A 15,268-nucleotide genomic window follows, 5' to 3' on the forward strand; every position below is an offset into this window, starting at 1 on the left:
CAATTGCCTCAGAGATCGAAAAGCCTCTGAGGGCCGGGGAGCTGGGAGATGGGGAAGGACTCAGATCTACCACAGAACTTTTCTTTTTCCTATTTTAAGTGGGGTGTGTGTGTGTGTTCATAACAAGGAAACAAAAGGCAAGTACCGATGGGAAGCCAGTGAATACAATTCACAACCACTCCACCAGCCGTGGAATTAAAGGAAACAAATGATTTCTCCTTCGCGTCTTTAGCATCTTGCTTTCAGTCACGTCACAGCATTTTAATTTAATGCCCTTCCTCGATTTATAGGCATCAAATTCAGCAGCCTCTGATGTGTTTTACTTTCCTATTGCTGCTGGAACAAATTACTACAAACTTCACGGCTTAAAACAACATGAATTCATTATCCTGCCGTTCCGGAGGTCAGAAATCTGCAGTGGGTCAGGCAGGGCTGTGTTCCTTCTGGATACCATAGGAGAGCATCCATTTCCTTGCCTTTCCGGTTTCTAGAGGCTGCTTGCCTGCCTTGGGTCAGGGCCACTTCTTCCATCTTCAAAACCAGCAGCAGCAGGTCTTCCAGTCCCCTCGCCCCCGTCTCTGACCTCTGCTTTCATCTCCTTCCCTGGCCCCGATTCTCCTGTCTCCCTCTTTCTCTTGTGATTACACCCTGGTAACACAGGATAATCTTTCATCTCAAGGTCCTTCATCACATCTTCAAAGTCCCCTTTGCCATGTAAGGTGACAGAGTCACAGGTTTAAGGGATTAGGATGTGAACATCTTTGGGGGGCACATCATTCATGCTACCAAGCCTAGGTCCCCACCATGAGATAACTCTCATTTCTCAGCTTCTCCATGGGTAGAAAAGTATAAGGTAATTTGCCTTCCAATTAGGATTTCCCTAAAGTGGATTTGGATCCCTAAATAGTTACATGTACTGTATTCTCAGACTAAAAAGCCCAGGTGATCTTATATTGGCATCTTCTTCCTTTGGTTTCCGTGCTGTTTCCACATCCTGAAATGAGGTTGACCTACCAGCAAGTTCCTTGTGCTCTCTGATTTCTGCACGAGTTTCTTGGGCTCAAGTTGGATGTAAGTTCACTCAGCGTTGCTCAGAAAGTCCAGGTCATGTGATCTGAGGATAATTTTGCTATGCCTTTGTTCCTTGATATTGTCAACTTCGATCTCTTTCTCCATTTTCCAAGAAAAGAAAGGTGATTCAGAAAGAAATGACTACAGCAACCATTCGATCCTCCCGCCTCCTTCTGGTATTTCTATCTGTGCCCATAATTACGGAAGAACATTTGAAAATGATGAACCTAAAGTACCAGTCGTTTCTGACTCAAAGATTATTTTGACAGATGAGCTCTCCTTCCAATGTACAAAACCTTATATCTGATTGCTGTGGACCATTTCCAACTTCTAATAGACAAAAGTTCATCTGATTCAACCCTGTGGGCCCGGCAGAACAGAGATTGTTCTCAGCATTTTTTTTTAAATGAAGAGGCTGCAGTTAGCTAGGTAGGTAGAGCCAGGATTAAGCAGATTTCCTGACTCCCAGACCAGTGAGGGCCCTGCCCCAGCTACCAGTGCAGAAACCAGATTAAAAGGTACAGCGACAGAGTTTTATAAACCACAGATCATCAATTGCTTTAACATTTTATACCTTCCCGAGTCAGATTTCCACCAAGAGCTTTTTTCTTTACGTGAAGGTGATGCTCAACTGTTTCTTCTCCATGCCCCTGCCACACACACACACAAATCCTCCTTGATACCCATAGGTTGGGCTGGGAAGGGCTTTTAGAGCTTGATTTAAAGAACTCCCATGTCTCCTGGAGCACTTGATCCAAACCATTCTGGACAGATGAGTCCTTAAAAGTGAGTCCTGCCTTGAAGCTCCAAGTTAGGAGGCAGCACAAGCCCCGTGTCTAGTTGCTGCTGGGCTCCAGACCTCAGGGCCATTCAACCCTATTCATCCTTTAGTACAGCTCCTTCTACCTTCAGGCCAGGCCAGATCTTTCCTTAGTCTTTTCGGATTTCACAGTCACTGTTCCCACCAGCCCCAGAAATAGATCTTCCCAGGCTAAAGAAAGAAAATTGCCAAGTCCGTTCTCAAATGCCTTTTCTCCAGGCCTGTTTCCATCTCTGCGTGGAGGTTTCCTTCCTGAATCCCTTGACCTGCAGGGAGAAGGGTGATGGGGGGGCTGCTGTGTGGATCCTGTGGGGAAAGGGGAGGCCAATGGCCAAGGCAGGAGCTGCTTCAGTTACGGTCTCTCTTTATGCTCTTGGAGAGTTTCCAAGGCCCAAGACTTTTGGAGAATCAAATGAGAGCCTTAAAAAACACTTCCCTCTGGGCTTCCCTGGTGTCGCAGTGGTTGAGAGTCCGCCTGCCGATGCAGGGGACGCAGGTTCGTGCCCCGGTCCAGGAAGATCCCACATGCCGCGGAGCAGCTGGGCCCGTGAGCCGTGGCCGCTGAGCCTGTGCGTCTGGAGCCTGTGCTCCGCAACGGGAGAGGCCACAACAGTGAGAGGCCCATGTACTGAAAAAAAAACAAAACAAAACACTTCCCTCAGTGCCTGGGACATAGGGAGCTCTACATAAATATTAGGTAACTTGAAAACAACAACAACACCTTGTTTTATGGATGAAGAAGCCAAGCCCCAGAGGTGGAAGATGTCTTGCCCAAGGTTTCGTGTCCAGTCAATGGCAGCATCAGCTCTAGAGCCTCAGTTTTCCAACAATCCCAACACTGCTCTTTCAGCTCCTAGGCTGGCGGACCTGATCGCCGCTCTAGCTGGCTGTTCTCCATTCACTTGAAGCATCTTTTCTCAAATCCTGTTTTCTTCATGTTGGTTATTCTAATGCTAATACAGTTTCCTCATCTATTGAACCAGGTCCAGTTACTGTCCTTTCTCCTATTCTGAGCACAGAGTTTATAACTGGATGTGGTTAGCGCCATAGAGATGAAAATGGGGTTGAGAAACTGTCATCCTCCAGCACCCAGCCAGAAGCTTCACATGTTCAGAAAGCAAAGGGTCATCTTATGTTTTCTAGCTGACACTTCACTCTGTCTCTGCCACATCGCACAAAGCTACCCATCACTTTTCCGGCCACCAAAACACACTAGAACTTTCCCTAGCTGATAAGCAGGGCAAGCTGGGTTTGTTTTTTCGAATCGAACAGTTTTCTTGAAATTTGCATAGGACTAAATCAAACAAATAGTATTGCGATGAAGAACAGAAGAACATAAATCACTGAGTTGAAACAAGAGATAGCGTTTATGAGTTAGGAGCTCCAAGATGATTTTCCTCCAAAATGTAGAATGACAAAATTGGAAGGGATCTTAAAGATTATATGGTACCGTACTCATCCTTTGCTGGAATCTCATCAAACTCAGCGATAGAAGAGCTTGGCAAAAATTAATCTGATGACTTTTAGGTCCTGTCTTGAAAGGAGGTTTAGAGGAAAGCTAAGATCCCAGCTCAGTAATTCACATCTCTCTCTCTCTCTCTCTCTAAATCTTCTGAAAGCCCCAACGGTGAGCTTAATTCCAAATTCCTCTTATTTCCTCATGTGACACAAGCTCTTCCAGAAATAACTTCAGTGAAACAGCATAATCGCATCTAGGAAAAATGTTCCTTATAATCACAGCAGACACTGGGATCTTTCAGGCAAATCACCATAACTAACTCATTCCACTCTTAACACGCCGGGCTCAGCTCGGGTCCACGGCTCCTGGAACCCGTCACCAGTGTTCTGCTGAGGCCCCTCGTGACCTCAGCCCACTTCCATGGGGAGGTGATTCTCATCATTTGCCTTAGAAAGATGTTTTCATATAACCACACTTTTTGAGAGGGTTTCAATTTCCAAAAAATAGATGTCCTTTCTGTTAAAAACAAAAGCAAAAAGCAAATGGTGACCCAGGCAGCTTGGAAAAATCTCCCGTGTCATGCTTCTCATTAGACAGAAACACTGACTGAACTTTCAGTAAGTGAACTAGTGAACCGGGTCCACTTCACCCCCGGCACCCCGTCCTCCACCTCTGCGTTCCCCCCTCCTTTTCCTTGTAGGGTCCTCATCACCCCTGTGTCATCTTCTCTTCTACCCAATCCCATCAAAACCTACTCTTAGGAAAGAACCTGAGAGCCATGTATATGATTGTAAAAGCTAAGCGTTGCCTCTCCTGGGGGTATTTTCACTGCAATAGGAGACAAAGGAATGAGGAGACATTCTCAAAGAGCAGGCATTGTACTGTCGGAGAAGAGACAAATAAGAAAAGGACAGTCACCCCTCCAAGTGCCCCTGAGGTCACATTCCTCATGGGGTGGGTGACTCTCCCTTGCTCCAAGTGCCAGGTCGGGAGTCACTGGCTAGACCTATTTTTCTTCAGGTTAGTGGACGGAGCCCATAAGCTATGGAATGGACTAGAAATGATGATAGGCCCTGCTCTGCCACTTTCCAGGACGTGACTTTGGATTACCTACTTCATTTCTTCCTCATCTGTCCAACAGGGATTATAATACCCAGCTCATGTAGTTGTTGGGAGGATGAAGTGAGATAATACAGTACCTGGCCTTTAGTAAACACTCCGCAAATGGCAGCTAACACTGCCCTTGTAACCAGCCACCCACTGGTGTCCCGATGGGTAGAGAGCTGAACGTCTCCAGGAGGCAGGATGAAGGCGTATTTGGGGCCAGTTATTTTCTTAAGATGGATAATGGCCCCTCTCTCAAAATACGAAGCAATGCCCAAGGAGTCACAGCTGTGGGAGGGTTTGGATTCTCTATTGTTACCTGTATGATTTTGAGATTTTTTTACATGCTCCAATATGGCGTATGTTTATTTTAAGACATAAAGTGAATTAACATGTAATTTAATTTTGTTTAATTCATTAACAAAATTCTGCTCAAGGTACCCAGAGAGACCTGAGGATGGCATCACATTAGGTGTGAGGCTGGAGGATTGGAAGGGTCACAACTCTGTGAGCATCTGTTGATGCTGGGCGACCTGTAGGTCCTTCCCATGCAGTAGCTACACTTCTCACACCAACAGGAGAGGGATTCATCCTTGCAGCTGAGCAAACAGTGGTTCAGAACAAGAGAATAACTTGACTAACTAGAGCCAGGTCATTTTATCTCAAATGACCTCTTGCTTTTTAAAAAATATTTTTTAAATTGAAGTATAGTTGATTTACAATGTTGTGTTAATTTCTGCTCTACAGCAAAGCGATTCCATCATATATATAATCTTCTTCATATTCTTTCCCATTATGGTTTATCACAGGATATTGAATATAGTTCCCTGTGCTCTACAGTAGGACCTTGTTGTTTATCCATTCTCTATGTAACAGTTTGCATCTGCTAATTCCTAAGTCCCAATCCATCCCTCCCCACCTTCCCCTCCTTGGTAACCACAAATCTGTTCTCTGTCTGTGAGTCTGTTTCTGTGTCATAGATAAGTTCATTTGTGTCATATTTTAGATTCCACATATAGGTGATACCATACGGTATCTGTCTTTCTCCTCTGACTTACTTCACTTAGTGTGATAATCTCTAGGTCCATCCATGTTGCTGCAGGTGGCATTATTTCATTTTTTTTTAATGGCTAACGTTCCGTTGTTTTTATGTACCACATCTTCTTTATTCATTCATCTGTTGATGGACATTTAGGTTGTTTCCATGCCAAGTGACCTCTTTCCACTACACATGTTCATTTCACTCTTCTCAGGATCCTAAAATCATAGAAATAATTGCTTTCATGTGACTGCATACATGCTTAGTGCTGGTGTTCATGTTTGTCACCACACATGCCCGTTGGGTCTGCTTAATCCTGGTGCACACCATTCCTTTCTTTTAAAATATACTTAGGGCACAAACTCACACTGGGGTAACTTTAAACTATAACTTTGAGGGAAAGTAATAAGGTAGCAGCTTCACAGAAATGCCTTGTGTGCAGATCCACATCACCTCTGACTCACATGGAGGCTCTAAGAACGTGGGGGGCAATCCCCTGCCCTCCAAATCAGGATCATTAGCAATGAATGAGGCGGTCTCCCAGAGTACACGCTTCTCTGTACATCAGATGCTTTCCAAAGCAGGGTGCCCTTTTAGACCATTTGATGAGCAGAAGCAAGAACAAGAGCTACCAGCTTCTCTGAGACAGTATAGGAGGCAAACTAGGGGGTGCCGGGAAGGGGTGTGGAGAAATAGGAGGACAGGGAAAGACTATTGGTCCCGTCATCGATGATGGGGGAGGGGGCTCCAGGGTGTGGGGAGAGGTCAAAGGAGCAGATTCCAGCTCTTTCATAGGTTGGACTTCAAGATTTCCTTGCTGGGCATCCATGATGTGTAACGATGCGTAATCCATCCGCCTGTGTTCTGTGTTCCTACACACACGTGCCATTCACTCCACCCACAAAGGGAAAGGCTGTTGGTATGAAAGGATCAAATCCAAGGATGATCGATAGACCTTAGAGCTAAGAGGTAAAGGTTTGATGGACTGTCAGAGAGTTAGGAGCTGAGTATTCCAGCCTAGTGTGTCCTTTTTCTTTGTTTGAAGTCTTTGGGTTGCTTCTTTTTCTTTCCCCCAAGCAGCTCGTCTGGTTAGAAGGGCCTACAACTGCTTCCTGCTTGGGAAGGACCCCATGGGAGGCTGTCTGGGGTGGGTGCCAAGAAGACCTCTGGACATGCTTTTATTTTATTTTATTTTTGTTGTTGTTTCAACTATTACACTTTATTATAATTATTACTATCATAAGTGAATATGCAAATATCCATAGAACAATTTCTTTTTAAAAAATTTTTATTGGAATAGAGTTGATTTACAGTCTTGTGTTAGTCTCAGGTGTACAGCAAAGTGAATCCGCTATACATATACATATAGCCACTTGGATGTGCTTTTAGAATAGGCCATAGATAAGAGGCACTGGGGTCCATTTAGCCCACCATCATCTGGCCCCAATCACCAAAGCCACACGTCAACATTGCGGCCAGAGATTTATGGCAGCAAATAGTGGATATTTCCCTGAACTTGTTCTCTGCGCACATGGTCAAATTCAACAGATGCTTGTTAACTATTTCAACAAAGTCTTCGCCCTCGTGCAGCCTATCCTAGTAGGGGAGACAGTAGGCTAATAAATATCTACTCTCATGTCAGGTGGTGACAAGAGAGTGGCATGGTCATGGCCTACTTTGCAACATGGTCGTGAAAGGTGTCTGTGGAGGTGATGTATAGCAGAGACCTGCATCAAATGAGGCAGGGAGCCACACGCATAGATGAGGGAAGGGTTTTCTAAGAAATGCAACAGCAAGTAAAAAGGTCCAGAGGCAAGAACAAATTTAGCAAAGCTCACAAAAGACCAGGAAGGCCACTACCACCAGGTAGAGAGCAAGAGGGGAGGGGACGAGGGAGAGGAGGTAGGGGCGACAGCTGGCTGCGGAGGGCTGTCTTGATAATCTTTGTGTCCCCGGAGCCTCGGACGCTTTCCCTGAAACCCTGCGGCCCACAAGGCAGCTGAAGCTGAGCCTCTGTTAAATATCTGGATGTGACCAACAGTGGCTTGAAAGAATGAAGGCGGCTGTCTAAAGTGCTTATCTCAATTGTAATGGAGGAGGAGAAACCGGCATGGCAAGAGACCGAAATGCTTTGTCTCAGAGCTTTCTACCATTCCCCTTACTCTCCCACCATGCCTAAAGACGGGAGACATTTATTGTCCCCATTAAAGAAGAAAGATCCCTAGGCATGTTCTCCAGTCATGGGGATGGGTGGGATGGGCTCTCGTTCTCACACCTGCTTACTCTGGATAATCTCATCCCACTCAAGCCCCAAAACTTGCTTCTTTTAAAATGACAATTATTCTATAACTGTAAAATCCCATGTTTAATTGCACCCAGTTCAATTATCAGCTGAATTATGTAGCCCATATCAAGATTACTTATATTTTTTAAAAGATGGGAGAAATTAATCTTCACCCTTGAGTTTTTCATTTAGTGTAAAATAAAAATCATATGGGTTTTAATGTCTGTTACCCTTGAATAGAAACATGATTTAGTCCTAAGTAACCACTAGATTCTATCAGGGTTCTATGGTTTTTTTTCCAGAATCAGGGTGGGGGGAGGGGGCTCTTCGTTAACTCATCCCCCAGCCATTCCATTGATGAACAACTGATCATTACAAGACCCCTGATGATTTGGGGATGCAACAGAATCCTTGTAGCTTCCAATTTGTGTTCATGGTTTTACCTTCTGAAGTCACCCGGCGCATCTACCCCCATCCTGGCACAGCCCTTCACATGTGAACCCGCCATGCCACGTGTCCCTAACGCCCTCTGCTTGTGACCAAGCATCCTCTGAGCTCTCTCTAGATACCTGGTTCCCAGGGTCCTCAGCCTCCAGGACGCTGCCCTCTGCTCTGATTTATCAACAAGTGGTTCCATTAAACATGGTGCCAAGGAGTAAGAATGATTCTCCTCACATGTCCTCACCAGCACAGGGAGTCCTGCCACTTAAGCTGTCTTCACTTTTCTTCGTCCCTTGGAAGTGTCTTTTTTTTTCCACTCAAGTGCCTTCTTTCTTGGTCCCTGGCTATTTATGGATAACATTTAGCTATTTCCCTGCTCCCTCTCCTGAAAACATAAACAAACTCACTGTTTGGTACCTAATTTTCTTTTTCACTCCTTTGTTCCCCATCTTGAAGCTTCCTGTTCCGGCAAGTGTTTTTCCTTTAGATGTGCAGCACTTGGTATGGTGATCCATTATCCTAGGTAATTGCTCCTCATTTGAGAATCCCCATTCTTCCTCATTAAAGGCCAGACAAGACTACTTCCTCGCATCAACCGGGTGCACCAGATCTCTTACTTACCCCCCGGGGGGCCATTTAGCTGTTTAGTGCTGTCAAAAGTTCAGGAAGGAAAAAAACAGAAACAAAACCAGTGAATCACCGAAGTCATAATTAGTAAAAGTTTATGGTACACATGTTACCAAATCCAAGCTCAGTCTGCTTGCTGCAGGACAGGCCAATAATTGGGAGACGAGGTGTTGAGGCAAGGAATGGTGACTTCGTTCAGAAAGCCAGGTGTCTGAGAAGATGGTGGATTAGCAGCCCAGAACACCAACTTACTGGGGTCTGGATGCCAGTTTCTTTTATAGAACAAAGAGGGGGAGGGGTGAGGAAGTAAAGTAAAAAGGCCATGAGTCTTGCAAAACATCTCCTGGCTTGGCCAGCATTGGGGAGGGGATGTGTTAATTTCTTCTTTTCTGTAGCCTTTCACAGGTGGGCAGGGTCAGAATGTCTCCCTGTGAGCTGAACAAAGGCGCTTTAGTTTAACATTCAGACAGAGGGGCAGGGTTCCTGAGGCAGGCCATTATGTATGCTTACAGTTATAGATAGCATCCTTTTATTGATTACAGTAGCAAAAGCAACGAAAAGCAAAGGTTGAAGCAAAAGAAACAGATCCAACATGGAGTCAGATTTTGCTCTTCCCTGTTACACACATACCAAAAAGACAGTTTGCAAACCATGAGCGCTCCAACCAAAACGTGGAAGGAGACTCAGAGGTGGATTTTACAAAGCAGCTTATATAACGTGGAGGCAGTGACTGTTGATTCTTCCCAGTGATTGGTTGCAATAGAATTTTCTTAAATGAAAGGGAATTGGTTAGTGGTTCCCTCATATGAATCGGGGAGAACAATTTAAGTCTCACGATTTTCAGAGGCGTTAAGTGAGAAGTGACCCAGGTCAAGTGAGCCTCACTTGTCTTGCAAAATCAGCTAAATTAAGCTTTGCTTCTCTGACTAAACTGGTTTTGTCTGCTCAGGGAATATTCGAGTCTCCGTTTGTGTCTGATTTAACAGTGCTCACAAGCTCATTCACTGAGGGGCCTAATCTGGGTAGTGAATGCTTGCTCAGTGGGGCAGCTGGCACCTCGACTCTGTGCCCTCCTGGCAGAAACAGACTTAGTGCTGTTTTCCCCCTGAGCATCTTCTTTCAGGGGTGGTCCAGGGATCCAGTAACTATGTAAGAGAGAACACTTTTTTTTTTTTTTGGTGGAGGAGTCATGTATCTTTCCAATTAAGCTTTCCTAGTTCCCAGGTATCTTCCTAAGGATTCTGCATGTTGTCTTCCTAAGGTTGTAAAATGAGACTAATGATCCTTTCCCATCTCTACTCTTAGCTACACGGGGCTTTTAGAGCTCCTCTACTCAGTGCCTCATTTATTGGTTTATAGTATTGGCTGCTGTTAGAAATGTGATTTCTTCTTGCTTACTAGCCACACCCCCTAGACATATGCATGTTAACAGTTCCTAGGCTGCATATTTAAGAATTCAGAGGAGCCATTGACATATGTACACTATTGATACTGTGTATAAAATAGAGAACTAATGAGAACCTACTGTAGAGCACAGGGACCTCTACTCAGTGCTCTGTGGTGACCTAAATGGGAAGGAAATCCAAAAAAGAGGGGATATATGTATACATGTAGCTGATTCACTTTGCTGTACAGCAGAAACTCACACAACATTGTAAAGCAACTATACTGCAATAAAAAATAATTTAAAAAAAGAAAAAGAATTCAGAGTCAAAAGCAGGCATTCGAGGAGAGTACACTCTGGAGCCATTTAAAATTCCAGTCAGCAGCCCTTTGGTGATGTAAATTGAGGAAGCAGCTCCCCTTTTGGAAAGCTTAATGATCTGTAGTTAATAGTAAGAGGCTGCTCACAGATGCAGTACAGCTGGGCGAGGTTAGCCCCTCTCCACTCTCCAGATTGCACAGTGATTACAGCCATCGAGATTCGGATTCTTCCCCGGAATCAATAACCAAAATCACAAACAAAGATTCAGTGGTGGCCTGTCAGGGTGGCCTTTCCGCGGGCGCTGTTTGCCAAGCCAGTGACTGATGCCTCCTTCCTGATCACACCCTGGGCTGGACAGTCATCTCCACAACAGACAGCCCCTCCAATGAGTCCGGGATGAAGAGTGCTGGATTTCAGGCCAGCTTCTCTTACTTGAGTGCACACAATTTCACTGAACTCGAGAGAAACTGAATGTAATCTCTGGGTAGGAAAATGTCAGTCTGGGAGCCATACAGTACACAGCTGCTGTTGCTGTGTTCTTATGCCTTGTACGTGAGATTGGCGTAGGTTACTATGTGTTGGGGTAACAGGTTCTTGAATAATTTCCAGGGTCTTGTTATCTTCATGCAAAAGCCCAAGCGAATTCAACAACAACAAAAAATCAACCAACCCCCTTCAGAAAAGGGCAAAGAACTTGTATAGACATTTCTCCAAAGAAGATGTACAAATGGCCAATAAGCACATGAAAAGATGCACAACATCACTAACGATTAGAGAAATACAAAGCAAGATCATAATGAAGTAGCACCCCACACCCATTTGAATGACTATTATCGAAAAACAGAAAGCACCACCATTGACAAGGGTATGGAGAAACTGGAACAGTTGTGCACTGTGCGTGAGAAAGTAAAGTGGTGCAGCCTTATGGAAGAAAATAGAGCAGTTCCTCAAAAACAGAATTACCATATGATCCAGCAATTCCACTTCTGGGTATATATACCTAAAAGAATTAAAAGCGAGGCTCAGGGCTTCCCTGGTGGTGCAGTGGTTGGGAGTCCGCCTGCCGATGCAGGGGACACGGGTTTGTGCCCCGGTCCGGGAAGATCCCACATGCCGCGGAGCGGCTGGGCCCGTGAGCCCTGGCCGCTGAGCCTGTGCGTCCGGAGCCTGTGCTCCGCAATGGGAGAGGCCACAACAGTGAGAGGCCCGCGTATCGCAAAAAAAAATAAAAAATAAAAAATAAATAAAATAAAATAAAAGCAAAGGCTCAAGGAGATATTTGTACATCCATGTTCATAGCAGCATTATTCACAATGGCCAAAAGGTAGAAGCAACCCAGGGGTCCGTTGATGCATGAATGAAAAACAGATTGCTGTGTATACATAAAATGAATGTGATTGAGCATTAAGAAGGAAGGAAATTCCGAGACATGCTACAACATGGATGAACCTTGAGGACATGATGCTCGTGAAATAAGGCAGTCACAGAAAAATAATTATTGTGTGGTTCCACTTACATGAGGCACTAAAGTAGTCAGATTCATAGAGATAGAAAGTAGAAGGGTAGTCACCAGGGGCTGGGGAGGGAGGAATGGGGAGTTGTTGTTTAATGGATACAGAGTTTCAGTTTTGCAAGATGATCAAGACTTAAGCAGATAGATGATAGTGATACAAATGTACTTTCTTTTTCAGAGCCATTTTTCTCTCAAGAAGGGAGCTGCAGCCTTGGGCATTGGAACAGACAGTGTGATTCTGATTAAATGTGATGAAAGGTGAGCATGAACCTGCAACCCTTGTCGGTTAGCAGTTTGCAAATTCTACACATGCATCTCAAAAGGACTAAAGTCCAAAAACAGGCAATGATTGTAGAACAGCAAACCTGCGTCCATCCCAGCTGCTGGCCTTTGCTGTTTCTTTTTCACTCTTGCTTGGAGTCCTGGGACATTGTTCCTCCATGCCGCTAACGCATTCACAGCCTTTGACTGAATCAGAACCTTTGTTAAATCAATCAAAATATTCTGGGGCTTCCCTGGTAGCGCAGTGGTTGAGAGTCCGCCTGCCGATGCAGGGGACGCGGGTTCGTGCCCCGGTCTGGGAAGATCCCACATGCCGCGGAGCGGCTGGGCCCGTGAGCCATGGCCGCTGAGCCTGCGCGTCCGGAGCCTGTGCTCCGCCACGGGAGAGGCCACAACAGTGAGAGGCCCGCGTACCGCAAAAAAAAAAAACAAAAAAAAACCATTCTGCACCAAGAAGGCGCAGAAGGACGTTCGTCACCTGGGCACTTAAGCAACAACCAGCAGGTTGAGAACTGATTTATGGAGGTGTCATCATTCCAGGCACCATAGATCGTGTGAACTTGATGGAGTGATTACAGGAGGGGGGACAGTTTAGGGAGCAAGAGGTAAATAATGCCCCCAGCAACTCATCAGCTCAGTGCCTGAACCAAAGAGCTCTCTTAGGAAACATCCGTCTTAATTGGCACCCAAACGTTGTAGGTACTCTGGAAAAAGGTGGAGGGGAGGTTAAAATATTAATATAAGAAAATATATTTAGTCTTTAAAGGATGGAGTAAGAAATTCCACTAAATTAAAAGGATGCCACCCATTTCACCATTTATTTATTCATATATATTTATTAGACAGACATTTATGACTGCTCACCATGGCACTAGGCTCTAGAATAGCATAAGGTGTAATCCCAGTTCCCTGACCGTGTATGGCCTAAGTGGGGAGATGTAGTAACGGCAGAAGGATGGCAGGCTCACCTGAGGTGGAGCAGGGGAGGTGAAGTGCTGGAACTGACAGGAATTACTGACTGGCCGGTGAGTGTGCAGGTTGAGAGGTGAGTCTAGGGGGAACGCCAGGCTTCGGGGCTCACCAGCTAAGCCCTCGCGGTGCTATTCTCCGAGGCAGAGAGCCCCGCCGAAGAGAAAAGTTTAGATGTGGAGCTGCCGAGTGTGAAGAGCTTATGAGATGAGACGTCCAAGTGAGGGTGTCAGGTAGGCAACTGGGGATAGCAGCCTGGATGTCAGAAGGTGTACAGTGGGAGCCATGCAGAGTGGCCTGGGAAGGAGCTCGGGAGCGTCCCCATTTCGGGGACAGGCAGAGTCAGAGGGGCCCGCAGTGGAGACTGGGAAGCAACAGCCACAGTTGTTGGAGAAGAATCAGGACCCGGGGCCATGAGGGCCACGGGCGTGTTTCTAGAAGGAGTGGTTAACAGCAGCAAATGCCACCAGTAGATGAAACGAGGGTCAACAACTGCCCCTCAGCTTTCCTGATGAGAAGGGGGCTGGCGAGTCTGGCAGGGACAGCTTCAGTAGAGGCGTGAGGGTGGAAGGCAGTTTGCAGGGGGTGGAAGGGTGAGGGGAGAGGAAACGGAGATGGAAGGCAGACGTTTCTAGACGTGGAGCCGCGAAGGGAAGGTGGTAGGGCAGAAGCTGGACGGAGAAGATGTTGAGTCCAGGATGGTTTTGGTTTGGTTGTTTTAAGGAAGGGAACTCAAGGTGTATCTAACTGTGCAATGAAGGGTCTGCTAGAGATGAAATGTGAATTATATGGAAAAAAAGGGATAAAATAGCCAAGCTTTCATTTCCTTTGTGAGTTCCTTATTCTTCTGGCTAAAATTATGTAGGATCTTCCTCTCAAGAGCTCACAAGACGTCTGAAATCATCTTACATTATAAAATGGGAAGGAGACAGAGGGGGAAGCAGGAGTGGTGATGGAAGGGCAGGGGCGAGGTTTAGGGAGGGCTGGCGGGCAGCGGAGGGGGCAGGGCTCCGGGCTGTTGCTGCGCTGGCCACCTGCTAATGGATTTCAGTCGGGAAACCCTCAGAGTTGGAAGGGTTCTTGGACATTTATTCATCCAGCCTTTTCTTTTTAACTTTGTATTTTTGTGAATAATTTCAAACAAAGAAAAATTACAAGGATAGTAACAGGAACTCTCATACACCCTCACCCAAATTCACCAATTGTTAACATTCTGACATAGTTGCTTGATCACTGTCTCTCCATGTATGCAATTCAATATTACATGTTGAATGTAATGAATATTACATGCATACATTATTTGTATATTACAGATATAATTTTTTCAGAACCATTTGAGAATTCCTTGCAGACATGCCCTTTTTACCCCTTAATACTTTAATGCGTATTTTTTGATAACAAGGATATTCACTTACATAATCGCAGTCCAGTTATCAAAATCAGGAAATTTGACATTGACACAAGATTATTATTTAACCTATACACCCTATTCAAATGTCATCAATTGTCCCAATACTATCCTTTGGAGCTATTTTTTTTCCCTGTCCAGGATCGCAGATTACACTTAGTTGTCATGCCTGTTTATTCCCCTTTAATCTGGAACATGTCCTCAGCCTTCCTTTGTTTTTCATGACATTGATATTTTGAAGAGTGTAAACCATTTATTTTGCAGAATATTTCTTAATTTGGCTTTGTCTGACGTTTCCTCATGGTTAGATTCAGGCGATGCATTTTGGGCAGGAATTCCGGGGAGGCGATGCCTGTCTTTCTCAAGTATATCCGATCAGGAGTAATGTCCGCTCGCCTATTGGTTAAGGTGGTGCCTGCCAGGTCTCTCCACTGTAAAATGACTATTCTCTACTTTGCAGTTAATAAATATCTGTAGGGGATGCTTTAAGACTATATAAATATTGTGTTCCTCCTAAAACATTCGTTTAGTAGTTTAGCATCCATT

The 15,268-nt window shown here is 45.2% G+C and overlaps 1 protein-coding gene across 2 annotated transcripts in view; it reads left to right on the forward strand.

Annotated features, from left to right (window-relative positions):
• GAD2 (glutamate decarboxylase 2) overlaps positions 1 to 15,268 on the forward strand; it is a 69,486-nt gene that overhangs the window by 12,918 nt on the left and 41,300 nt on the right. For both annotated transcript variants that reach the window (XM_027122106.1, XM_027122107.1), the window contains exon 8: positions 12,242 to 12,321. In XM_027122106.1, coding sequence (XP_026977907.1) covers positions 12,242 to 12,321 — 80 coding nt within the window. The remainder of the gene's footprint in view (positions 1 to 12,241; positions 12,322 to 15,268) is intronic.

The sequence above is a fragment of the Aethalodelphis obliquidens genome, unplaced genomic scaffold (assembly GCF_003676395.1).
Source record: "Aethalodelphis obliquidens isolate GAN/ISIS:26980383/991018 unplaced genomic scaffold, ASM367639v1 scaffold23, whole genome shotgun sequence".
Lineage (NCBI taxonomy): Eukaryota > Metazoa > Chordata > Mammalia > Artiodactyla > Delphinidae > Aethalodelphis > Aethalodelphis obliquidens.